Genomic DNA, 24609 nt, shown 5'->3' with positions numbered 1-24609 from the left:
AGGGCTTGGCAATACTCTGGTCTCCACCAACCTCTTTGGCATCAGCAACAACCCAACCGATCTCCTTCCAACTTGGCTCCATGTTTTGATCTCAGCCCGATTGAAAAAACAAGCCAAGTTGGAACCAAGCTGCCGATATGTGGGGCTCAAGAGCCCAGCGTGGGTCATCAGCACAGATTTTGGGGTGGATTAAAACCCACTGGTCTGGGTCAACGTCTGAGTGACAGGATTAGAAGCCGGAGAGCTTGATCTGAGGCTGTGTCTACGCCCTATGTGCTATGGTGGCATAACTACAGAAGATTTAGTGTTGATGCTTTCAACGGCAAAGGAAGGGGTCTGTAAAAGTTGATCCATCTCACCCGTAGCTAGGTCGGCGGAGGAATTCTTAGTTGGGTCTACACCTGTGGGTTATGTCAGCTTGACGATGGTGCTCTGGGGGATCGCGGGGGTGAATTTTGCACACCCCTGCGTGCCGTAGCTAGGTTGATCTCAATTTTGAGCGTAGACCGGAGCAGCCACTAGACTATGTCTTGTTATAATGGTGTGGTCGTCACCTGCAACTTAGAACTTGCTCGTGAGTTATGGCTTATTCATTTCAAGGCTTGGCAGAAATTGATTTTTATTTGTTTCTTTGATCGTTTCGAGGGAGCAGAATTCGACTTTCATTTTTCAATCATTTCGATGGCTCGAAGGATCACTGTTTATTTAGAAGGCGGGAAAAAATGTGGGTGCCGTGGGGGAGTCAGATAATAACTACTTCATGACTGCAGAGGTTGCGTTCAAAAAGCGAACGCTTTAAAACACAAAGTCTCTTCAAGATAGATAAAGTCAATAGCCCCAGTTCAAACTCAAACATGGTCTCAAGCAGCAATTTGTTTTACGTGGCCTTGCTCTCAGTTTAGACAGTTATTAATGGAAACGCTTTTTCTGGGTTTGCGTCTGCGGGGAACTGGACGTCGCCTGGAATTTACCGATCAAAAGCGAATCTTTCCAAGCCTATCAATTTTGATTTGGTTAATGGGGTTTTATGTCCCCGTTGCTTTACTCTTAAGGGTCTCGCCGCAGCTCCGAACAGGATGAGCAAGCCAGAGCTGGAGAACGTTCTCTTGCCTCTTCAATGAACATTACCCGCCGCAGCCTGAGCCAGTCCAAGCGATTGTTACCCCTTCCCCTGGCCCTGTCATTGGTACCTAGGTGACGCCAACCCTCCCGGCCTTGACGTTGGCGCCTGGGTGACGCCAACCCGTTCAGCCTTGACGTTGGCGCCTGGGTGACGTCAACCCTCTCGGCCTTGATGTTGGTGCCTGGGTGACGCCAACCCTCTCGGCCTTGATGTTGGTGCCTGGGTGACGCCAACCCTTCCGGCCTTGACGTTGGCGCCTGGGTGACGTCAACCCTCTCGGCCTTGATGTTGGTGCCTGGGTGACGCCAACCCTCTCGGCATTGACGTTGGTGCCTGGGTGACGCCAACCCTTCCGGCCTCGACGTTGGCGCCTGGGTGACGCCAACCCTTCCGGCATTGACGTTGGTGCCTGGTTGATGCCAACCCTCCTGGCCTCGCTGTTCGAGCCAGGCGGTGACTCTGACTCCACAGCAAGAGGATCAGGGCGAACCAGGGGTGCCCTGACATGGGTGGGGCACCACTACATATTGTTTTAGGCTGACGTGTCACTTACAGAATAGGGTGAGCGTCTTTTGCCCTCCCCCTCCACCCAGGATGGCGCCAAGAAGCCCTCTTATCTAAGCCACCAGGCGGCTTTTGAGGCAGACTGGGCTGAAACGGGTTAATTTGGTGCCTTGTGAGCTATTTCCGTGACTCTTGCGGTCGCACGGCGGCGCGGAGCACTCTGGGAGATGCAAATGACACCCGCGGCCGGAGCCCTGGGCGCCAATTGGCTGGCGGGGCGCGTCAATCAGGCCGGACGCCCAATGGGAACGGCCGCGGCGGGGCACGTCGCTCTCCCTCCCCCACCCCTCTGGCCACGCCCCCTGGGAGGAAAAGTTTCGGGCGGCCCCAGTGGCTGGAGGGGAAAAAAAAAAAATAAAAAAAAAAGATGGCGGAAAATTTAAAAGGTGAGCGAGGGAAGCCGGCGCGCGCGGAGCGTGGCGGGTGGCCGGGCTGGGCGCGCGGCGGGAGGGGCGCGCGGGGTGGGGGCTTCTATGAGGAGTGGCGCGAGCGCGGAGCTAGTTCCCCCCCCCCCCCTTTTCCGGCGCGCGAGGCGGCAGCAGAAGCGACCGTTAAGGAAGGAGGGGGCCGGTTGAGAGCGCGCGTTCAGGGGGCTGCCCTCGCGCCCAGGGCGGGAAACGGGGCAGGGCGGAGTGGGGGGAGGGGCGCTGCCCCCGCTGGTGCGGGGGGAGGGGCGCACGTGACCCTGAGGGTGCCACAGATCCCCCAGGGCGCCCCCACTTCCCCCTGGGTGCCCCCACCCCACTGGCACAGAGCACCTCCCCTTTGTAGGCTGGTATTGACCCCCCCCCAGTACGGTTACGCCAACCTCTGGGTGCGGGGTGACCCCCCATGTACACTCATGCCTAGCCCCCAACGTGGGGTGACCTCCCCGTACACTCACGCCACCCCCCCTGGCGTGGGGTGACTTTCCACGTACGGTCACGCCAACCCCCCAGTGCAGGGTGACCCCCCCACTTTATGCTCACGCAACCTCCCACAGGCAGGGTGACCTCCCCCAGATGCTCATGCCAACCCCCCGACGCGGGATGATCCCCGGACGCTCACGCCAACCCCCCGGACGCAGGGTGACCCCCCCCAGATGCTCACACCAAGCCGCTGATGCAGGGTGACTCGCTCACACCAACCCCTTGACGTGGGGTGACCCCCCCCGGAGGCTCGCGCCAACCCCCTGACGCGGGGTGACCTCCCCGAGATGCTTGCACCAACCTCCCGACGCAGGGTGACCCCCCCGGACGCTCACACCAACCCCCTGACGTGGGGTGACCCCCCCCGGAGGCTCGCGCCAACCCCCTGACGCGGGGTGACCTCCCCGAGATGCTTGCACCAACCTCCCGACGCAGGGTGACCCCCCCGGACGCTCACACCAACCCCCTGACGTGGGGTGACCCCCCCCGGAGGCTCGCGCCAACCCCCTGACTCGGGGTGACCTCCCTGAGATGCTTGCACCAACCTCCCGACGCAGGGTGACCCCCCTGGACGCTCACACCAACCCCCTGACGTGGGGTGACCCCCCCCGGAGGCTCGCGCCAACCCCCTGACGCGGGGTGACCTCCCCGAGATGCTTGCACCAACCTCCCGACGCAGGGTGACCCCCCTGGACGCTCACACCAACCCCCTGACGTGGGGTGACCCCCCCCGGAGGCTCGCGCCAACCCCCTGACGCGGGGTGACCTCCCCGAGATGCTTGCACCAACCTCCCGACGCAGGGTGACCCCCCCGGACGCTCACACCAAGCCCCCTAGACAGGGTGACCTCTCCCTGTACGCTCAGGCTAACCACGTGCTCATGACAACCTCTGGATGAGGGGCAACCCTCGGACAAGGGGTGAGCCACTCCCCCGGCACGTGCTCGGGCTGACCTCCTCTCCCTTGGTAGGCTCACCAGTCCCCCGATGTGGGGTGACCCCCCCCAGTACCCTCTGGTGAAAGCCTCAATGCAGCGTGACCCCCCCCCCTCCCCATACACTCAGGCCAACCTGTCCGACGCAAGGGGATTCTCTCTACGTCACGCGGCCCCCCAACATTCCCTGCTGTCCTCCCGCTGACCGACCCTCACAGCTGTGACCCCAGGTCCCCCACTTGCACTTTGGCCCTTTCTGATATCACAGCTCTGCTGGTGCCTCTCACTCCTGACCTGCAGCCCCCGCTAGCCAAGCTCTGGGCTCCCCCACCACACAGCGATTCCCCCCCCCCCGCCTTCCCTGGGGTCCCTCCCCTCCCTGCCCAGCCAGTGCCAGCCCCCTAACGCTGACCTGTGTGCCTGCAGGCTGTGCCGTGTGCTGCAAGTCCTCATGGTCCCAGCTGCAGGACCTGTGCCGGCTGGAGAGGGTTTGCTGCCCCTCGCTGGGCATCACCCGCAGGAACCTCAGCCACTTCGAGGTGGAGTTCCTGTGCGACTACAAGAGAGTGCGGGTGAGTCTGCCAGCCTGTGACCCCGATCCCTTCTGGGATTCCCCCCCTGCAGCTGGGAAACCCCCACGTCCAATATCCTTGCAGCCCAACCCCCTTCAGCCCGGATCCCCCCTACAGCCCATGTCCAATTCCCCTCTCCCCACCCCCGGGCAGCCTGCAGCCCTCCGCCTCCAATTCTCCCCATGCAGCCTGGGTCTTCCCACCTCCAATTGCCCCTCACATCCTGCAATGGGGAGAGCAGGGGGGCTGGGAGCCAGACTCCTGGTTTCTCTCCCTGGCTCTGGGAGGGGAGTGGGGTCTAGTGGTTAGAATGGGGGCGGGGGGGAGCTGGGAGCCAGGACTCCCAGGTTCTCTTCCTGGCTCTAAGAGGAGAGTGGAGGTCTAGTGGGTCACAGTACGGGGGGTGGGGGGAAGAGGTGTCTGGAAGCCCGGACTCCTGGGTCCCATCTCTGGGAGGGGGCATGGCTACGCCCGCTGACTGACGGGTTCTGGTGACAGGAGGAGGAGTTCTACCTGGTGAAGTGGCGCGGCTACCCGGAGTCCGAGAACACCTGGGAGCCGCGGAAGAACCTGCACTGTGTGGGCCTGCTGAAGCAGTTCCACAAGGACCTGGAGCAGGCCTGGATCCGGCGGGACGGCAAGCCCAAGAAAAATGCCCGCTGGCTGGACCAGGGCGTGGCGAACTACGTAGTGCAGAAAGCCAAGCAGCGGCGGGCCCTGTGGCGCTGGGAGCGCCAGCTGAACGCCAAGCGCAACCACAAGGGGCGCATCGTGGTGGAGAACGAGGTGGATCTCGACGGGCCGCCCCGGGACTTCGTCTACATCAATGAGTACAAGGTGGGCGAGGGCATCTCCCTCACCCAGGTGGCGGTGGGCTGCGAGTGCTGCGACTGCCTGGCGGAGGCTGCCAGCGGCTGCTGCTGCCCTGGCGCCTCCCGCCACAAGTTTGCCTACAACGAGCTGGGCCAGGTGCGCATCCGGGCGGGGCTGCCCATCTACGAGTGCAACGCCCGCTGCCGCTGCGGGGCCGAGTGCTCCAACCGCGTGGTGCAGCGGGGCATCCGCTACGATCTGTGCATCTTCCGGACCGCCAACGGGCGCGGTTGGGGCGTGCGCACCCTGGAGAAGATCCGCAAGAACAGCTTCGTCATGGAGTATGTGGGAGAGGTACGGAGCGCCAGGCAGCCACCTCTGGGGCAGGGCCGCTGGGGAACGTAGTGTCTGTCATATGGGGATGGCTTGCCTGACGTTGAGATGCAGCCACCTCTGGGGCAGAGCAGCTGGGGAACAGCTGCACATAATGTCACAAGTGGGGGGGCTCGCCTGGTGCTGAGATGCAGCCACTGCTGGGGTGGGACAGCAGCTGCATGGGGATGGCTTCCCTAGTGTTGAGATACAGCCACCTCTGGGGCGGGGCGGGGCGGCTCGGGAACAGCCGCACAGAGTCCCCCAGTGCCATGCTCCCAGCATGACCCCATCCCATCCCGTCCCCCCAGATCATCACATCAGAGGAGGCGGAGCGACGAGGGCAGATCTACGACCGCCAGGGTGCGACCTACCTCTTTGATCTGGACTATGTGGAGGATGTTTACACAGTGGATGCTGCCTACTATGGCAACATCTCACACTTCGTAAATCACAGCGTGAGTCGGGGGGGGGGGGGGGGGGGGGGGGGCGAGGGAGAGGCCACGGGGAAGGGAGGGGGCTGGGGGCAGCCTGTGGGTGGATAAAAATCAGTGATTGAAAAACAAACAAAAAACACCCTGCCACGGTTTTTTTAATGTAAGTTAAATAGGCGTTTTTTTCCCCCTTAGAAAGAAAAAATGATTTAAAACAAAGTTTGAATTGCTGACAATGTATGTAAAGGCCCCAAATTTATGAGAATCTATGGAAATCATTTAAATCACAGTAACTAGACAGCCAGGCATGTGTGCTGTGGAGGTTTGAAAGAAAGTTGAAGCAGTGAACCGGTGGAAATCGCTGGCTTGCCTCATGTATTTTGTAGGGAGAATATTTGCTTTTGTTCAGTTTATTCACCTAGCTCAGCTCAATGGCCAGTCCCTTGCAAGTTAAGAAACTGATCAGGAGCTGGCAAAGCAGGAAAGCTTGGTTTCCTCTTGCAGTCTCTGAATAAAAACTCGGTGGGAAAGGTAGAGATCTACTCGATCTAAAATCCCGAAGGACATGGAGACTAGAAACAATCAGTTCAAATTCACTAATTACAGAGAATGCTCCCTTTGTTTACTAAATCCATTTTAAATGCAAACCACGTTTTGATATTCCTCCTATTTTCTTCTGCATCCAGCATGTTCAAAGTAGTTTTATCGACCTGATTAAAAAGAACTGTTTCGTTTTCAATGCAAAACACGTTTTGATAAACTACTTTTTTCTTCTTATGGCTCCAGTGCACTTTAAGGTCGTGTTATTGAACTGATAATTCTTAATTTTTTAAATTATTTCTAAACTAAAAATAACACTCTGGTTACCTTCTCCAGACCTGAAGAAGCTCTCTGTGAAGCTTGAAAACTTGTCCCTCCCACCAACAGAAGTTGGTCCAGTAAAAGATTTTTACCTCTCCCACCTTGTCCAACTAAAAATAACCTAGTTTTAAATGCAAACAGTTTTAGATAAACTTTACTTTTTTCTTCTTCTACACCCAGCACATTGAAGGTAGGTTTTATTTAATGAATGAAAAATAACTCAGTCAGTTTTCAATGCAAAACCATGTTTTTATAAACTCATTTTTGTTCTTACGCATCAACCACGTTTTAAGGTAGTTTTCATGGAATTAACAGTAGCTCAGTTTTAAATGCAAACCCTGTTTTGATAAACTCTACTTTTGTTTTTCCATATGCATCCCGCACATTTTATGGTTGTTTTATTGAACGAATTAAAGCGAAACAATTTAAAATCTTTTTGTGCACTTTTCATTACAATTTCCATCAAAATTAAACTTCACACAAACCATGAGTTGAATCCCCCCCCAAAAAAAACTAAATAAGAAATGCCATTCACCAAATTCTAACATAATAAAAAAGTAAAATTTAAGAATTCAAATAAATACATAACCTCTATATTAATAATTCATATACACTGCATTAGTGTAATATTAATATTAACAAATTAGTGTAATATAATGTATTAAGGTTGATGAATTATGCTATAAATAGGCTTGGCAGAAGTCATTTTTTATCATTTCGATGGACAAAATTGTTTATTTTTAATCCTTTTCTCCTGATCTTTATTGATGTCAAGTTTCACAGTTGTGGGACAGTGGGGGGAGGGGCAGGGTTAGACAATAGGTTGGGTCAGGCTATAATTATATAGTGACAGTAGATGCTAACATTCAGAAAGTTAAAGTTTTATAGCTGTTAGAACAAGAACACACACCACATGTCAAGACATACAAAGTCAATATCCTTCAAGCTGCATTTTTCTTACTTTGCCTAGCTGTCATGTTTGTGGGTGTGCGGGGAAAATGATGTTTACCAACACTGACCAGTAAAAATCTAATCCTTCCAAGTGGAGATCTAGGCTTTATGATAATACGATAATATAATTTATCAATATTAATACATCATATTGTCCTACTTATAGATATTTCTAAATGACAATATAATGTATTAATATTAATTATATTTGAATCAGATAATTCATTAATAAATTATAACGTAATTGCTATATAATTGCTTAAATAAATGTGTGTAAACGTAGCCTGTCCTGCGGATTAGTGAAAAGATGGGCCAGATTTGGGGAAAAGGCGACATTTAGTTGCCAATCACAACGTTTTAACAATTACCAACCAACGAGCCTCGGCTTTTCTCTAGGGAGAGAACAGAAAAGCACGGACGCAGAAGGGGATTGAAATGGAGGGTTGGAAACTGGGCTCCCCGCTTGCAGATTCAAAGCGGTGATTTAAATCGCTTCAGTTTCAGTCGCTCCACCCTGGCGGGTGGGTCCAAGGAGCAGGGGAGGGAGCTGGTGGTGCTCTGGCGAGGGAAGGGGTATTTGGGGAGGCAGGTGGTGAGGGGGCAGGGCTATGGAGGCTTTGCCTTCCCCACTCACCTACCCCCTCCCCCCCGGTGCAGTGTGACCCCAACCTGCAGGTATACAACGTGTTCATTGACAACCTGGATGAGCGGCTGCCGCGGATCGCCCTCTTCGCCACCCGGCACATCCGTGCTGGGGAGGAGCTCACCTTCGACTACAACATGCAGGGTGAGTGCCCTCTGGGGGGGCATGAAGGGGGGCCAGGCCCCACTGCTTGGGAGAGCCCTGGGGTGGGATCCTCCCCCTGATGCCTTCTCTCCTCCCCCACAGTGGACCCGGTGGATGCAGAGAGCACACGGATGGACTCCAACCTGGGCCGGGCTGGTGGCCTGGCCGGCTCTCCCAAGAAGCGGGTGCGGATTGAGTGTAAGTGCGGGGCCGCATCCTGCCGGAAGTACCTCTTCTAGCCCCTGTGTGCCCTGCCGGGGGTCTGGAACCCACGGCCGCCACCGCGCAGGGCTCTGGGGGAGGGGCAGGGGGGCCCATGCCCACCCTCCCCCCATTGGACTTACCTCACCTACCTGCATTCACTCTACGGGGTGGGGCCTGCTTCCCTCTGCTCTTTCCCTCCTGTCAAGGGGGTTTTTATAGGAACTGCTGTCATGGATTTTAATCAGTTGGTTCCCAGGCCGTGGCAGGGGACGGAGCCGTCCTGGCTCTGCCACGGCCGTGTAAAGGCCCTGTCTACTGTGTACAGAGCGCCACGGCCTCCTGTGGGAAGCGGCCGGTTTGGGGGGGATCCAGGAATATTCGACTTGAAGCCGCACTTGACGCTGCGTCCCTATGCAACCGGCAAAGCAGCTGTGGGGGGGAAGGCGATGTTTTTAAACCAATTTGGGGCATTTTGTAAAAGGACTTTTTCTACCAGGTATTTTTGATTGGGGGGGAGGGGAGGGAGCTGGGGTTGGGGAGCAGCTGGGCCGCGAGAGCTGATGTCTGCGATCAAGGCAATTAGATGGTTTGATTCTGGACCCGGTGGTGGTATCTGGTTCTTTTGGCTTGCGGTAACAGCGCCCCGTTGTTATAATGGCTAGAGAACAGGGTCGAGGGGGTACTCGGGAATGGGGTGGGGGCGCTCTCCCTAGGCACTGGGGAGTGCCGTCTGTTTAATTCCAACCTCCCAGTTAAATCCAAATGATCTCTTCTCTGCACAAACTTAGATGGAGGAGTTTGCTTCACTTCCTGTCCTAAACTGGCAGGGAGTTTTGCTGTGTGGCTGTTCCTCAGGGGTCCCATCCCAGAGTCTGCTGCATTTCAGTGCTGGGCAAGCCACCCTGTGATGTGTTATACGCAGCTGTTCCTTAGCTGCCCTGCCCCAGGGGTGGCTGCATCTCAGCACTGGGCGAACTGTCCTTTTACACTCACAGGTTTGGGATTGGTCCAGGCCCCAGCTGTTAGTTCTGTGGAAGGTGCAGGTTAAATAGGCCCCTTGGCCCTAGTTCCACAGCCCTTAGCTATAGGGGGCAGGGCCTCCCCACATATGCCCAGCTGCGGCCCTCCCTCCCATGCTGGCAGCACCGCTGGCACGGGTCAGGGCAGAAACCTCACCTGTCTGGATCCACCTGTGAGAACCAGGCCTCCCAGGGGTAGTGAGTTGGGGGGCTAAGGACAGCAGGTCTCAGTCACCAAGGCAGGGGGAGCGAGCCCCTAACAATGCTTGGCCCTCTGCTAGCGCTTTCCAGCAGCAGTTTTCACGTCCTGTCAGTATCGTTCGCCCTCTTCTACTGATGGGGAAATTGAGGCACAGGGACTTCAGCCCAACCACGGAATCCAGGTGTCCTGCTGTCTAGGCCGGAGGCTCTGTGGCAGCCGGGTCCCAAAGGGACATGCCAGCAGCGTGCCCCTGGGGAGCGAGGGCAGCCCCAGGGAACCGACTCTGAGAGGCTGCCTCAGCCTACGTGTACTGTGGCTACGTCAGGGCGGTGGGGGGCACGTGCTGAGCCCCCCGCCCCAGGGATCTGGGTAGAACCAGCAGCTTCAAGCAGGGCTGTAGGTCAACCCGCCCACTGAGGGCGACCTGCCCCCGTAGCAGCCCACCCCCCCCAGCAAATAAAGTAACCCCTTACCAGCAGGGGGGCAAGCAGCTCTGGGACCTGCCCCAGTCCGACCAGCAGCCTGAGACTGCCCGGCCAGAGCCAGCAAGAGAACCCAGGCGTCCTGGCTCACAGGAGGAGGGAGGAAGCGGGCTAAGCACAGGGGGGCCCCCACACCAAGGGGGAAGACACGACGGGGGCGTTGGGGGCAAGAACCACAAAGGGTTACATGGGGTCAGAGGGCACCCAGGCCCCTCAGCCACCAGGGCCAGGGAGCCGGGCTCAGGGGGGAGCGGGGTGGTGGGGGCCCTATTTCTGCTCGCGGCGCCAGACGATGACCATGCCCTTGGCGTCGCTGGAGGCCAGCAGGCTCTCGTCGCAGTTGAAGCTGACGCCCAGCACGGCGGCGCTGTGCCCCTGCAGCTTGTTCACGATGGCCCGGCTGGTGCGCTCCACGTCGAAGAAGTAGACGCACATGTCCTCGCTGCCCGTCACTGCAAGGGGGTGGAGTCAGGGGCGGGGCCTGGACCCCAGCCCTGAGAACCCCAGGGAGGGGCAGGGCCTTGGCAGGCAGACCCCCTCTGGGGGTGGAGTCAAGGGTGGGGCCTGAGGGGTGGAGCCAGAGGCACAAAGCCCCTGGGGGGTGGAGCCTGCCCCAGGAACCCCATGGAGGGGCTGAGCCTGGAGTTCTGGGGGTCAGAAACCAGGGGACCGATTCCCCCCACACCACCCCAGAGGATTCTGGGAGGGAGCTGAGCAGCAAGCTTGAGAAACCATGGGCTGACTCACATGCCCCGGGGCATTGTGGGGGACGGGGACCAAGCAGAGGGGGCTCCCCCATGGACCCACGCCGGGGGGTGGCTCTTACCCACGCAGGCCCCCTGGCGGAAGGACATGAGGGGGCAGAAGATGCTGCGGACGGGGTGGGAGCCCTGCTGGATCTGGAAGCTCCTCTTCAGCTGCAGGGTCCCCTCGTTGTCCACCACCCTGCGGGCAAAGCGGGTGTGAGCGCCGGGGAGGGTCCCCCGACAGCCCCCCTGCCCCACCCACTGGGGCCCAGCCCCGACTGCCAGGGGAGAGCGCCCCCACCTGCCCCCCGGCACCCCCCGGCGCCCAGCCCCGACTGCCAGGGAAGAGCGACCCCACCCTGCCCCCCGGCACCCCCCGACGCCCAGCCCCGACTGCCAGGGGAGAGCGCCCCCACCTGCCCCACGGCACCCCCCGACGCCCAGCCCCGACTGCCAGGGAAGAGCGACCCCACCCTGCCCCCCGGCACCCCCCCGGCGCCCAGCCCCGACTGCCAGGGAAGAGCGACCCCACCCTGCCCCCCGGCACCCCCCGACGCCCAGCCCCGACTGCCAGGGAAGAGCGACCCCACCCTGCGCCCCGGCACCCCGCCCCGACTGCCAGGGAAGAGCGACCCCACCCTGCCCCCCGGCAACCCCGACTGCCAGGGAAGAGCGACCCCACCCTGCCCCCCGGCAACCCCGACTGCCAGGGAAGAGCGACCCCACCCTGCGCCCCGGCGCCCCCCGACTGCCAGGGAAGAGCGACCCCACCCTGCCCCCCGGTGCCCCCCGACTGCCAGGGAAGAGCGACCCCACCCTGCCCCCCGGCAACCCCGACTGCCAGGGAAGAGCGACCCCACCCTGCGCCCCGGCACCCCGCCCCGACTGCCAGGGAAGAGCGACCCCACCCTGCCCCCCGGCAACCCCGACTGCCAGGGAAGAGCGACCCCACCCTGCCCCCCGGCAACCCCGACTGCCAGGGAAGAGCGACCCCACCCTGCGCCCCGGCACCCCCCGACTGCCAGGGAAGAGCGACCCCACCCTGCCCCCCGGCGCCCAGCCCCGACTGCCAGGGAACAGCGACCCCACCCTGCCCCCTGGCAACCCCGACTGCCAGGGAAGAGCGACCCCACCCTGCCCCCCGGCACCCCCCGGCGCCCAGCCCCGACTGCCAGGGGAGAGCGCCCCCACCTGCCCCACGGCACCCCACGACGCCCAGCCCCGACTGCCAGGGAAGAGCGACCCCACCCTGCCCCCCGGCACCCCCCGACGCCCAGCCCCGACTGCCAGGGAAGAGCGACCCCACCCTGCCCCCCGGCACCCCCCGACGCCCAGCCCCGACTGCCAGGGGAGAGCGCCCCCACCTGCCCCACGGCACCCCACGACGCCCAGCCCCGACTGCCAGGGAAGAGCGACCCCACCCTGCCCCCCGGCACCCCCCGACGCCCAGCCCCGACTGCCAGGGAAGAGCGACCCCACCCTGCCCCCCGGCACCCCCCGACGCCCAGCCCCGACTGCCAGGGGAGAGCGCCCCCACCTGCCCCACGGCACCCCCCGACGCCCAGCCCCGACTGCCAGGGAAGAGCGACCCCACCCTGCCCCCCGGCACCCCCCGACGCCCAGCCCTGACTGCCAGGGGAGAGCGCCCCCACCTGCCCCACGGCACCCCCCGACGCCCAGCCCCGACTGCCAGGGAACAGCGACCCCACCCTGCCCCCCGGCACCCCCCGACGCCCAGCCCCGACTGCCAGGGAACAGCGACCCCACCCTGCCCCCCCGGCACCCCCTGGCGCCCAGCCCCGACTGCCAGGGAAGAGCGACCCCACCCTGCCCCCCGGCACCCCACGGCGCCCAGCCCCGACTGCCAGGGAAGAGCGACCCCACCCTGCCCCCGGCGCCCAGCCCCGACTGCCAGGGAACAGCGACCCCACCCTGCCCCCCGGCACCCCCCGACGCCCAGCCCCGACTGCCAGGGAAGAGCGACCCCACCCTGTCCCCCGGCAACCCCGACTGCCAGGGAAGAGCGACCCCACCCTGCCCCCCGGCACCCCCCGACGCCCAGCCCCGACTGCCAGGGGAGAGCGCCCCCACCTGCCCCCCGGCACCCCCCGGCGCCCAGCCCCGACTGCCAGGGGAGAGCGCCCCCACCTGCCCCCCGGTACCCCCCGGCGCCCAGCCCCGACTGCCAGGGGAGAGCGCCCCCACCTGCCCCCCGGCACCCCCCGACGCCCAGCCCCGACTGCCAGGGGAGAGCGCCCCCACCCTGCCCCCCGGCACCCCCCGACGCCCAGCCCCGACTGCCAGGGGAGAGCGCCCCCACCTGCCCCCCGGCACCCCCCGGCGCCCAGCCCCGACTGCCAGGGAAGAGCGACCCCACCCTGCCCCCCGGCACCCCCCGACGCCCAGCCCCGACTGCCAGGGGAGAGTGCCCCCACCTGCCCCACGGCACCCCCCGACGCCCAGCCCCGACTGCCAGGGGAGAGCGCCCCCACCCTGCCCCCCGGCACCCCCCGGCGCCCAGCCCCGACTGCCAGGGAAGAGCGACCCCACCCTGCCCCCCGGCACCCCCCGACGCCCAGCCCCGACTGCCAGGGAAGAGCGACCCCACCCTGCCCCCCGGCACCCCCCGACGCCCAGCCCCGACTGCCAGGGGAGAGCGCCCCCACCTGCCCCACGGCACCCCACGACGCCCAGCCCCGACTGCCAGGGAAGAGCGACCCCACCCTGCCCCCCGGCACCCCCCGACGCCCAGCCCCGACTGCCAGGGAAGAGCGACCCCACCCTGCCCCCCGGCACCCCCCGACGCCCAGCCCCGACTGCCAGGGGAGAGCGCCCCCACCTGCCCCACGGCACCCCCCGACGCCCAGCCCCGACTGCCAGGGAACAGCGACCCCACCCTGCCCCCCGGCACCCCCCGACGCCCAGCCCCGACTGCCAGGGAAGAGCGACCCCACCCTGCCCCCCGGCACCCCACGGCGCCCAGCCCCGACTGCCAGGGAAGAGCGACCCCACCCTGCCCCCGGCGCCCAGCCCCGACTGCCAGGGAACAGCGACCCCACCCTGCCCCCCGGCAACCCCGACTGCCAGGGAAGAGCGACCCCACCCTGCGCCCCGGCACCCCGCCCCGACTGCCAGGGAAGAGCGACCCCACCCTGCCCCCCGGCAACCCCGACTGCCAGGGAAGAGCGACCCCACCCTGCGCCCCGGCACCCCCCGACTGCCAGGGAAGAGCGACCCCACCCTGCCCCCCGGTGCCCCCCGACTGCCAGGGAAGAGCGACCCCACCCTGCCCCCCTGGCATCCCCCGGCGCCCAGCCCCGACTGCCAGGGAACAGCGACCCCACCCTGCCCCCTGGCAACCCCGACTGCCAGGGAAGAGCGACCCCACCCTGCCCCCCGGCACCCCCCGGCGCCCAGCCCCGACTGCCGGGGAGAGCGCCCCCACGCTGACGGCACCCCCCCGGCCCTGACTGCCGGGGCAGAGCGCCCCCCAGAGCTCCTCACCGGTAGAGGAGCAGCTTGTTGAGGCAGGCGTTGATGAGCAGCGAGGGGTCGCGGGCCTCCCGGCTGACCCAGGAGCGGGCCGAGATGCTGGTGATGGAGCTGCCCTCCTGCACCACCAGCCGCTTGGCCTTGGTCAGCTTCCCTGTGGGGCGGGGGGAGAGGGGGCGGTTAGGGCTGGGGGGCAGGGGGATCCCCACCCCCCGCCTGCCCAGGGGGCGGCTCACCCGTGGCCATGTCGAAGAGGAAGGAGAAGACGCTGCCGCGGTCGTCGCCGGCCCAGAGCAGGCGGCCGGGGGCGTCGAAGGAGAGCGCCAACACCCGGCCCGTCAGCTTGCTCGACCCGCCCTTCACCTTCTTCCCCGTCGAGATGTTCACCACGTGCAGGTTGTGCCTCCCGTTGCCCACCTGTGGGGGGAGCCGCGGAGCCGTCAGCCCCCTCCCCGGAGCGAGCCGGCGGCCCCCAGCAGGGACAGGCCCCCTGCCCCATTCCCCTCCCGGGGCCGGCCGGCACCGCGGCGAGGGGCTGGAAGACGCAGCAGAGCAGCTCGGCGCCGTCGGGGTCGGGTCGAGGGGACGGAGCGGGGCCGGGGGGCGGGTTGGGGGGCGGGCGGGGGGGCTCACCACGGTGAGGTTGTTGTTCATGGGCTGGAAGACGCAGCAGAGCAGCTCGGTGCCGTCGGGGTCGGGTCGAGGGGACGGAGCGGGGCCGGGGGGCGGGTTGGGGGGCAGGCGGGGGGGCTCACCACGGTGAGGTTGTTGTTCATGGGCTGGAAGACGCAGCAGAGCAGCTCGGCGCCGTCGGGGTCAGGTCGAGGGGACGGAGCGGGGCCGGGGGGCGGGTTGGGGCGCCGGGGGCGGGTTGGGGGGCCGGTTGGGGGGCAGGCGGGGGGGCTCACCACGGTGAGGTTGTTGTTCATGGGCTGGAAGACGCAGCAGAGCAGCTCGGCGCCGTCGGGGTCGGGGATCTGGCGGATGCACTTGCCCTCGGCCGCGGCCCAGATGCGCATGGTGCCGTCCAGCGAGGTGGAGACCAGCACGTCGTTGGAGAGGGACCAGGCGAAGTCGGACACGCCCCGGCTGTGGCCCCGCAGCACCCGCAGCACGGCGGGCGGGGCGGGCGCCAGCTGGCACACCGAGATGGTGCCGTCCAGCGAGCAGCAGGCCAGCAGGTGCTTGTCGTCGTTGGCGAACTGCACCTTGGGCACTGGGGGGGTGGCGGGGGGTGAGTGGGGGGCACCGGGCCACCGCGCCCTCCCACAGGGCCCCGCCCCCTCCCACGGGGCCCCGCCCACCCCCAGTGCCGCCGCCCCCTCCTGGTCCCCTCCCACGGGGCCCCGCCCACCCCCAGTGCTGCCGCCCCTCCTGGTCCCCTCCCACGGGGCCCCGCCCACCCCGTGCCGCCGCCCCCTCCTGGTCCCCTCCCACGGGGCCCCGCCCACCCCATGCCGCCCCCCCTCCTGGTCCCCTCCCACGGGGCCCCGCCCACCCCGTGCCGCCGCCCCCTCCTGGTCCCCTCCCACGGGGCCCCGCCCACCCCGTGCCGCCACCCCCTCCTGGTCCCCACCGATGGGGCCCCGCCCACCCCGTGCCGCCGCCCCCTCCTGGTCCCCACCCACGGGGCCCCGCCCCCCTTTGAATGTAACCCTCCCCCCACCCAGCCCTGCAGGGAGCATGCCCCCCCCTTCCGGTGTCTGCCCCCCCCTTCTGCCCCACACAGCTGTCCTCCGGGCCCCACTCCCCACAGCACAGCCGCACGCTGCCTCCACTGACCACCCCCCCACCCCCCGGGCACCTGCCCTGGCCACATGATATGACCCAGTGTCCCCCACTTCCAGTCCCCTCCCACTCCATGGGCTGGTCCCTCATCTTGCTCCAGTGGGGACCCCTGCCCTGAAGGAGCGGGTGGGTTCGACCCCCCCCATCCCAGCAGCCCCCCCTCACCGGCCTCGTCGACGTGCTGGTCAAAGACGTGGTACATGCCGGCGAAGGCGTAGTTCTCACTCAGCGTTGTGTCACCGGCCATGGCCCGGCTGGCCTCTGCCACCGACGTGGGTACCACGCTGCCGGGGGGCCTGGGGGGCGGGGTCAAAACTGGCCACTCAGAACCCAGGCGTCCTGGCTCCCGGCCCCCCCGCTCTAATCGCTACACCCTACTCCCTTCCCAGCGCTGGGGAGAGAACCCAGGAGTCCTGACATAGCTCTGTGGGTCAGGAGTAGGGATCCCCCCTTCCACCTCCCCCGTGACATTGCTGTGCCAATGCCCCGAGCGTACACCTGGACTCCTGGGTTCTCTCGCTGGCGCTGGGAGGGGAGTGGGGTCTAGTGGTTAGAGCAGAGGGGCTGGGAGCCAGGACTCCTGGGTTCTCTCCCTGGCTCTGGAAATGGAAGTGGGCTATAGGGATTAGAGCGTGGGGGCTAGACCAGGATAAGCCCTATAGCTATCACCAGGAGAGCTTGGTGGTGCAGAGAACCCAGGAGTCCGGCTGCTCCCAGCCCAGCTCTGGATGGGGGGCAAAGGCAGGTGCCCCAGACAGCAGCCACCACTGGCTGGGAGCAGAGCCCAGGTCCAGGGCCGCGGTGCCACCTGGCTGGGCAGGGCTGCCTGGGTTTGCAGAAGCCCCGGAGAGACATGGGGGTACAGGTGTGGGCACCGCCCCCAGAGCACCCCCACCCCCAGCGCCCCCACGCTCACCGTTCGTCATACGCCACGCGGTTCATCTGCGCCTGCAGCTGGTAGGAGCCACGGCTGACGGAGCGGCGATGACCACGGGCCCCCAATGCCCGGGCATCATCCTCAAAGTCCTAGGGGAAAATGGACAGGTCACCTGGATGACGGGCCCCAGAGGTGGCTGCATCTCAGCACCAGGCGAGCCTACCTGTGTGGCGTTATGTGCGGCTGTTCCCCAGCTGCCCCGCCCCAGAGGTGGCTGCAGCTCAGCACTGGGTGAGCCACTCCCATGCAGTGTTATGTGCGGCTGTTCCCCAGCTGCCCCGCCCCAGAGGTGGCTGCAGCTCAGCACTGGGTGAGCCGCCCCCGTGTGACGTTACGGGCGGCCTCTCCCGTACCTCCATGCGGTCCAGCGTGGTGCGGCTGCTCCGGACGATGCTGTTGCTGTAGGCCCGGAAGCTGCTCTGCTCGGAGAGGGGCCCGTAGCGCTGTGCCAGGAGCTGGGCGCGCAGCCGCAGGTACAGCTTGCGGGCGCCGGGGTCGTGCCCGGCCTTGGCGTTCTCCCGCAGCAGCTGGCTGCGCCGCCGGATGTACTGGGTGCGGAACTGCGGGAAGCCGGGCGTGCGGTAGGCGTTGTACCTGTGTGAGAGCCCCCTTGTGACCCCCAGCACGGCGCCCCCCGGGGGAGAGCCCCCACCTAGCCCCCCGTGACCCCCAGCACGGCGCCCCCCATGACCCCCAGCACAGTGCTCCCCAGGGGAGAGCCCCTTACCCAGCCCCCCGTGACCCCCAGCACGGCGCCCCCCAGGGGAGAGCCCCCCATGACCCTCAGCACAGTGCTCCGCAGGGGAGAGCCCCCACCCAGCCCCCCGTGACCCCCAGCACGGCGCCCCCCAGGGGAGAGCCCCCACCCAGCCCCCCGTGACCCCCAGCACGGCACCCCCCAGGGGAGAGCCCCCACCCAGCCCCCCGTGACCCCCAGCACGGCGCCCCCCATGACCCCCAGCACAGTGCTCCCCAGGGGAGAGCCCCTTACCCAGCCCCCCGTGACGCCCAGCACGGCGCCCCCCAGGGGAGAGCCCCCCATGACCCTCAGCACAGTGCTCCCCAGGGGAGAGCCCCCACCCAGCCCCCCGTGACCCCCAGCATGGCGCCCCCCAGGGGAGAGTCCCCCATGACCCCCAGCACAGCGCCCCCCAGGGGAGAGTCCCCCATGACCCCCAGCACAGTGCTCCCCAGGGGAGAGCCCCCACCCAGCCCCCCGTGACCCCCAGCACGGCGCCCCCCAGGGGAGAGCCCCCCATGACCCCCAGCACAGTGCTCCCCAGGGGAGAGCCCCTTACCCAGCCCCCCGTGACCCCCAGCACGGCGCCCCCCAGGGGACAGCCCCCCATGACCCTCAGCACAGTGCTCCCCAGGGGAGAGCCCCCACCCAGCCCCCCGTGACCCCCAGCACGGCGCCCCCCAGGGGAGAGACCCCTGCCCAGCCCCCCGTGACCCCCAGCACGGCGCCCCCCAGGGGAGAGCCCCCCATGACCCCCAGCACAGTGCTCCCCAGGGGAGAGCCCCCACCCAGCCCCCCGTGACCCACAGCACGGTGACCCCCAGGGCAGAGACCCCTGCCCAGCCCCCTGTGACCCCCAGCAAAGTGCTCCCCCAGGGGAGAGCCCCCCTGTGACCCCTAGCCCGGCACCCCACAGCACCTGCCCCTGACTGCCAGGGGCGAGCGCCCCCGCCGAGCCCCCAGCCCCCCAACTCACCTCGCGTCGACAGCCAGCACTTGTTGCCACACTGCGGCCATGCCACTCCCTGCTGGCGCCTTGGGGGAGCTGGCCAGCGGGAGCCTGGGGGGGCAAGGAAGACACAGAGTCAGCCGGGGATCCATTGGGCAGGCGGGGGGGGCACAGAGCCAGCCCTGGGGGGGGGTCACCCACCCCCGACACATCAGGGGCAGGGGGTGCTTCCCTCGGGGTCCCAGCTCCAGCCCCCCAACATCTCTGAACCCCCTTCGCCTGCAGCGGGCGGGCAGGGGGTGGCCCCGTGAGGTTGGATGCAGGGGCTAGGAGGGACCCCCCCACCCCAAGGAGACCCGTGAGAGGGTATTATGGGATGGAGATTGGAGGGTTGCGGGGGGGGGGGTGCGGTGGGCTATGCTGGGACCGGCAGGGGTGACTGGGGGGGCAGGAGTATTATGGGTTAGCTGAGGTTGTTGCTAGTGAGGGGGGGATGGAGGTGAAAGGGGGGGCGATGCTGTGAGGATGGATACGGGGGGGGGAGAAAGAGGCACATCCGGGGGGGGTCCTATAGAGGAAAGGGGCCGGGGGGGAGCACAGACCGCGGGGATGGGGCTCCTAATGGCAGACTGAGGTGCAGCCCCCCCCCATTGCAACCCCCCAGCACGGATCGCATCGCACCCCAGGGCGGGGGGGGGGTCCTGCTGCCAGCCCGCCCACTGCAATCCGGGGGGGGGCCTAGCGGTCCTGCAACCCCCCCAGCACGGATCGCATCGCACCCCAGGGCGGGGGGGGGTCCTGCTGTCAGCCCCCCCATTGCAATCCGGGGGGGGGGACCTGGGGAGGTCCCATTGCATCGCCTCAAGAGCGGATCGGGGGGGGGGGGGCGCGGCGCTGCGATGCAAACCCGAGCGGGGACACGGGGGCGGCGAGGGGGGGTCGGTACCTGGGGCGGGTCCCGGCCTCAGTCCCAGGCCGGCGGCAGCGGCTGGGGGCGGATGCGGCCACGGTGCCCGCCCCGGACCGCAGCCGCATGCGCCTGGGTGTGTGTGTGGGGCCCGGGGGGGGGATTATCAACCAATAGTGCACCGGTCCCTCCCCCCATGCAACCAGCCCCCCCGCCCCCCTCTGCACCCCATGCAACCAGCCCCCTCCCGCGCACCCGCCCCCCTCTGCACCCCATGCAACTAGCTCCCACCCCGTACCCGCCCCCCTCTGCACCCCATGCAACCAGCCCCCCCCCGCGCACCCGCCCCCCTCTGCACCCCATGCAACCAGCCCCCCCCCGCACCAGCCCCCCTCTGCACCCCATGCAACCAGCCCCCCCCCCACGCACCAGCCCACCAGGGCTCTGAAGAAATCTCCCAGCCCCTGGGAAGCTGCAGACCAGGCCCTGGGCTGCCAGAGCCATCTCCACCCTAGCCAAGCTGCCCCACCCTGGAAGAGCCAGGGCTGATGGCCAGCAGCCGGGGAACAAAGCCTGACCCACCAGCTTGATTTCCATCTTGGGCGGGTGGGGGTAACTGGTTTGGTGGAGAGGGGGGACGGGGGGACAGATCACCCCCCATCGGGGAGACCAGGAGAGACCCAGAGAGGCGAAGTCAGGAAAGCAACTGAAATCCTGCTCTGCTGGAGGAGATTCCCCAGGGGCCGCCCGTCCTAAAGTCTCGGTTACTGAGGGACCATGAAAGATGCACCCCAAGAGTTGGATGCTAATATTTTCTCTGGCTCGTTCAATTGATTAACCATCCGTTGGGATACTGCAGATTATGGACTAGGGGTATTTTGTGACTTGCAAACTCAGCTTTGTACTTCGGGATCACTGAAGCATTATACCCAGCTGTACAGAAACGCTTTCCGTAACCTGAGAAGTAGATCGTTTTAAACATTAGCTCGAAGAACACTTTTATACCTGGACTTCAGCCAGGCTTTGGACCAGGGCTGTCAAACAATGAAAAAAAATGGCAATGAATCGCGAGATTTAAAAACAAAAAACAGTGTCGCTCAATCGTGGGTTTATTTGCACTGTTAAACAAGAATCAAATCCCAATTTCACTTCAGATTGAAGTACGAAGAGGCACACACATGATTTGTGTATCTGGCCCAGAAATACCTTGCAATGCCAGCTACAACCGCGCCAGGCCAACGCCTGTTCTCACTTTCAGGTGCCAGTGTAAATAAGAAGCGGGCAGCATTATCACCCAGAAGTGTAAACACACTTGTTCGTCTTAGCGATCGGCTGAACGAGAAGAAGGACTGAGTGGACTTGCGGGCGCTCAAGTGTTAGATTGCTTCGGTTTTGAGTGCAGTTATGTCACAAAAATATTTGTTTTACACTTGTAAATTGCACCTACAGGATAAAGAGATCACCTCATCCCAGGGCTGTAGGGCAAACTGAAAAATATTATTTCTCTTGTTGATCTTTTTCACAGTGCAGCTATGTGTAATCAAAACTACTGCTGCAAAGTGAGCACGGTACACTTTGTACTCGGCGTTGTAATTGAAATCAGTATATTTGAAAATATGGAAAAACATCAACACATTTATAGTCAAGGGGAATTGGTGTTGTGGTATTGTATAACAAGGCGATTAAAACTGGGATTAATCGCAATTTTTTAAATCTAGTTAATTTGTTTTGCGTTAATCACTTGCGTTAACTGCAATTAATTGACAGCCCTGCTCTTGCCACGGTCCCACATGACAGTCTGATAAGTAAGCTGGAGAAATGCGGGCTTGGCAGAATTACCATTAAGCGGACACAGAATTGGTTAAATAACCACAAAGAGTAACTGTTCATGGACTGATGTCCGCCTGGAAGGAGGTCTCAAGCGAGGATCCCCAGGGATCTGGTCTGGATCTGGTGGTGTTTTACATCTTTATTAACTACCAGGATGTAGGGAGAGACTGATCTAGTGTAGAGATGTCACAAAGCGAGGGGGGGTTGCCAACACTTTAGAGGACAGAGCTAAAATTCAGAGGGATCTTGATAAACTGGAGAACTCGGCTGCAGCCAAGAAAATGAAATTCAACAAAGACCAATGTAAGGGGCAAGAAAAACCAAATGCACCAGTACCGAACGGGCCAGAACTGGCTGGGCAGCAGCACTGCTGGGCGTGGCGGTGGATCACAACCCCGGCCACGTGATGCTGTTGCAAAAAACACGTGCAATTTTAGGTTGCATTAATAGAGGCGTAGCTGCAAGTCGCAGAGGGGACAGGACCGCTCGGCTGGGTCACGGCTAGGCCTCAGCTGGAGGACGGTGTCCGGTTTCGGTCACCAATGCCCAGAAAGGACGTGGAGACACTGGGTAGGATCCAAAGGCAAGCGCCAAAGACGATCAAAGGGGCGGGACGCCAGCCACGTGAGCCAAGGAACTGGGTACGCTCAGTTTGGAAAAGAGATTGACAGCGCTCTTCGAATACTCGAAAGGCTGCCATAGAAAAGATGGAGGCAGGTCGTTCTTTCTTGCCCCAGAGGGCAGAACGAGAGGCCGTGGGTTCAAACTACAGCACAGCAGACTGAGATTGAATCTCAGGGAAAACTTCCGGCCGGGAAGAGCAGCAGGACGACGGAACTGAGGCCTTGGGAGGTCGTGGAAGCTCCTTCAAGGAGGGTTTCGAGTGGAGGCCGGAGCCATCTGTCTTGGATGGTTTAAATCCTGCAGCATGGTCAGGGGTCAGACTAGGTGCCCCTCGCGGTCCCCTCTAACCCTACGGGTCAAGGAGTCTATGATCCCCCACCTCATGCACAGCTCCCACTGCACCCCAAACGCCAGCCTCCACACTCATCGCCACCCCCCCACCCCAGGGCACAGCCCCAAATACCGTGTCCCCCCCACAGCCCCAGTGCACCTCGTTAGCTTTTGGGTTCTGCATGAAAAATCCCCTGCACAATTCCAGGGGATCCACTCGCACTGCAGCAGTGGTAGGGCTCTTACCCTGGGGTGGGGTCTCCTCCCAGCTCTGGGAGGGGAGTAGGATCTGGTGGCTAGAGCAGGGGGGGGGGGGGGCTGGGAGCCAGGACTCCTGGGTTCTCGGGGAGAGGGGGAGGCTGGGAGCCAGGACTCCTGGATTCTCTCTGTGGCTCTGGGAGGGGAGTCAGGTCTGGTGGTTAGAGTAGAGGGGGCTGGGAGCCAGGACTCCTGGGTTCTCTCTGCAGCTCTGGGAGGGGAGTCAGGTCTGGTGGTTAGAGCAGGGGGGGCTAGGAGCCAGGACTCCTGGGTTCTCTCTGTGGCTCTGGGAGGGGAGTCAGGTCTGGTGGTTAGAGTAGAGGGGGCTAGGAGCCAGGACTCCTGGGTTCTCTCTGTGGCTCTGGGAGGGGAGTCAGGTCTGGTGGTTAGAGCAGTGGGGGCTGGGAGCCAGGACTCCTGGGTTCTCTCTGCGGCTCTGGGAGGGGAGTCAGGTCTGGTGGTTAGAGTAGGGGGGCTGGGAGCCAGGACTCCTGGGTTCTCTCTGCAGCTCTGGGAGGGGAGTGGGGTCTAGTGGTTAGAGCAGTGGGGGCTGGGAGCCAGGACTCCTGGGTTCTCTCTGTGGCTCTGGGAGGGGAGTCAGGTCTGGTGGTTAGAGTAGAGGGGGCTGGGAGCCAGGACTCCTGGGTTCTCTCTGCAGCTCTGGGAGGGGAGTGGGGGTCTAGTGGTTAGAGCAGTGGGGGCTGGGAGCCAGGACTCCTGGGTTCTCTCTGTGGCTCTGGGAGGGGAGTCAGGTCTGGTGGTTAGAGCAGGGGGGGCTAGGAGCCAGGACTCCTGGGTTCTCTCTGCGGCTCTGGGAGGGGAGTCAGGTCTGGTGGTTAGAGCAGGGGGGGCTAGGAGCCAGGACTCCTGGGTTCTCTCTGTGGCTCTGGGAGGGGAGTCAGGTCTGGTGGTTAGAGCAGGGGGGGCTGGGAGCCAGGACTCCTGGGTTCTCTCTGCGGCTCTGGGAGGGGAGTCAGGTCTGGTGGTTAGAGCAGGGGGGGCTAGGAGCCAGGACTCCTGGGTTCTCGGGGGGGGGGGGAGTTGGGAGCCAGGACTCCTGGGTTCTCCTCGCGGGGGGGCGGGGGCGGGGCTGCCTGTCCCCCTCTTACTGGAATCTCCTCCAGGCGGGGGGGTCCCGGCTGCTGGTGCTCAGGGATCGGCCCTTGCGGCTCTCGGGCGTCCAGGCCATGGTGGCTCCTCCCCCTCCCCCACCTGGGGGCTGGGGCTTTATAGCAGGGGGCGGGGCCAACACCTGCGGCTCACCTGGATCCCGCCCCGCCCCCTCCCCGTGGGCTGGAGGGTGGGGCTGGGAGCCCGGACTCCTGGGTTCTCTCCGGGCGGGAGGCGGGTCTGGGGTTAGAACCCAGGCGTCCTGACTCCCTCCCCTCCCCCTGCGCCCAGAGAAATTTGCAGCCTCCCAACCTGGCCAGTTGCTTCCCCTCCCGCTCCTGCCTCTCCTAAGATGGCGGCCACAGGCGCCTGCCCTATGCCAACATGGCGGCCCCCATGGTTCCAAGATGGCCGCCCCCACGTGAACACCCCCTTTCTCATAGGTCCTAGATGGCTGCCCTCTGTTACCTCTCTTTCAAGATGGCGGCCCGCATGTTACCCCCGTCCAAGATGGCGGCCCCATGTCTCCCGGCTCCAATATGTCGGCCTCTAGTCTCTCTCCCATCATGGCCGCCTGGCCGTTGCTCTCGCGAGGGTTTGGGGTCTCGGGGCCGCTCCCCGGCGCCTTGCTGTCCAATTGGGGAGGGGGGTGCGGGGGTCGCTTGGCCGCCGG

At 63.8% G+C, this 24609-nt stretch overlaps 2 protein-coding genes across 3 annotated transcripts; one reads left to right on the top strand and one right to left on the bottom strand.

Moving 5' to 3' along the window:
• The first annotated feature begins 11 nt into the window (after nt 1-11).
• On the top strand, nt 12-8558 carry SUV39H1 (SUV39H1 histone lysine methyltransferase). Its single transcript, XM_048833236.2, has 6 exons — nt 12-2073; nt 3956-4101; nt 4600-5268; nt 5598-5744; nt 8190-8319; nt 8422-8558. Exons 1-6 carry the CDS (start codon nt 2055-2057, stop codon nt 8556-8558), a joined length of 1248 nt encoding a protein of 415 aa, XP_048689193.1. The 5' UTR covers nt 12-2054.
• On the bottom strand, nt 6810-24040 carry WDR13 (WD repeat domain 13). Of its 2 annotated transcripts, none has more exons than XM_048833226.2 (10): nt 23936-24040; nt 18905-18988; nt 17543-17783; nt 17169-17278; nt 16418-16548; nt 15373-15680; nt 14701-14881; nt 14477-14618; nt 11053-11171; nt 6810-10678 (listed from the first exon to the last, which is right to left on the bottom strand). In XM_048833226.2, exons 1-10 carry the CDS (start codon nt 24013-24015, stop codon nt 10494-10496), a joined length of 1581 nt encoding a protein of 526 aa, XP_048689183.1. In that variant the 5' UTR covers nt 24016-24040; the 3' UTR covers nt 6810-10493. The 2 variants fall into 2 exon arrangements, with proteins under 2 accessions (XP_048689183.1, XP_048689182.1); XM_048833225.2 differs by lacking the exon at nt 23936-24040 and adding an exon at nt 19824-19947.
• Between the last annotated feature and the right edge of the window lie 569 nt (nt 24041-24609).

This window comes from Caretta caretta, chromosome 23, assembly GCF_965140235.1.
Source record: "Caretta caretta isolate rCarCar2 chromosome 23, rCarCar1.hap1, whole genome shotgun sequence".
Taxonomy (NCBI): Eukaryota; Metazoa; Chordata; order Testudines; family Cheloniidae; genus Caretta; species Caretta caretta.
Note: the sequence above shows the minus strand (reverse complement) of the source record. Positions and strands in the feature narration are given on the sequence as shown.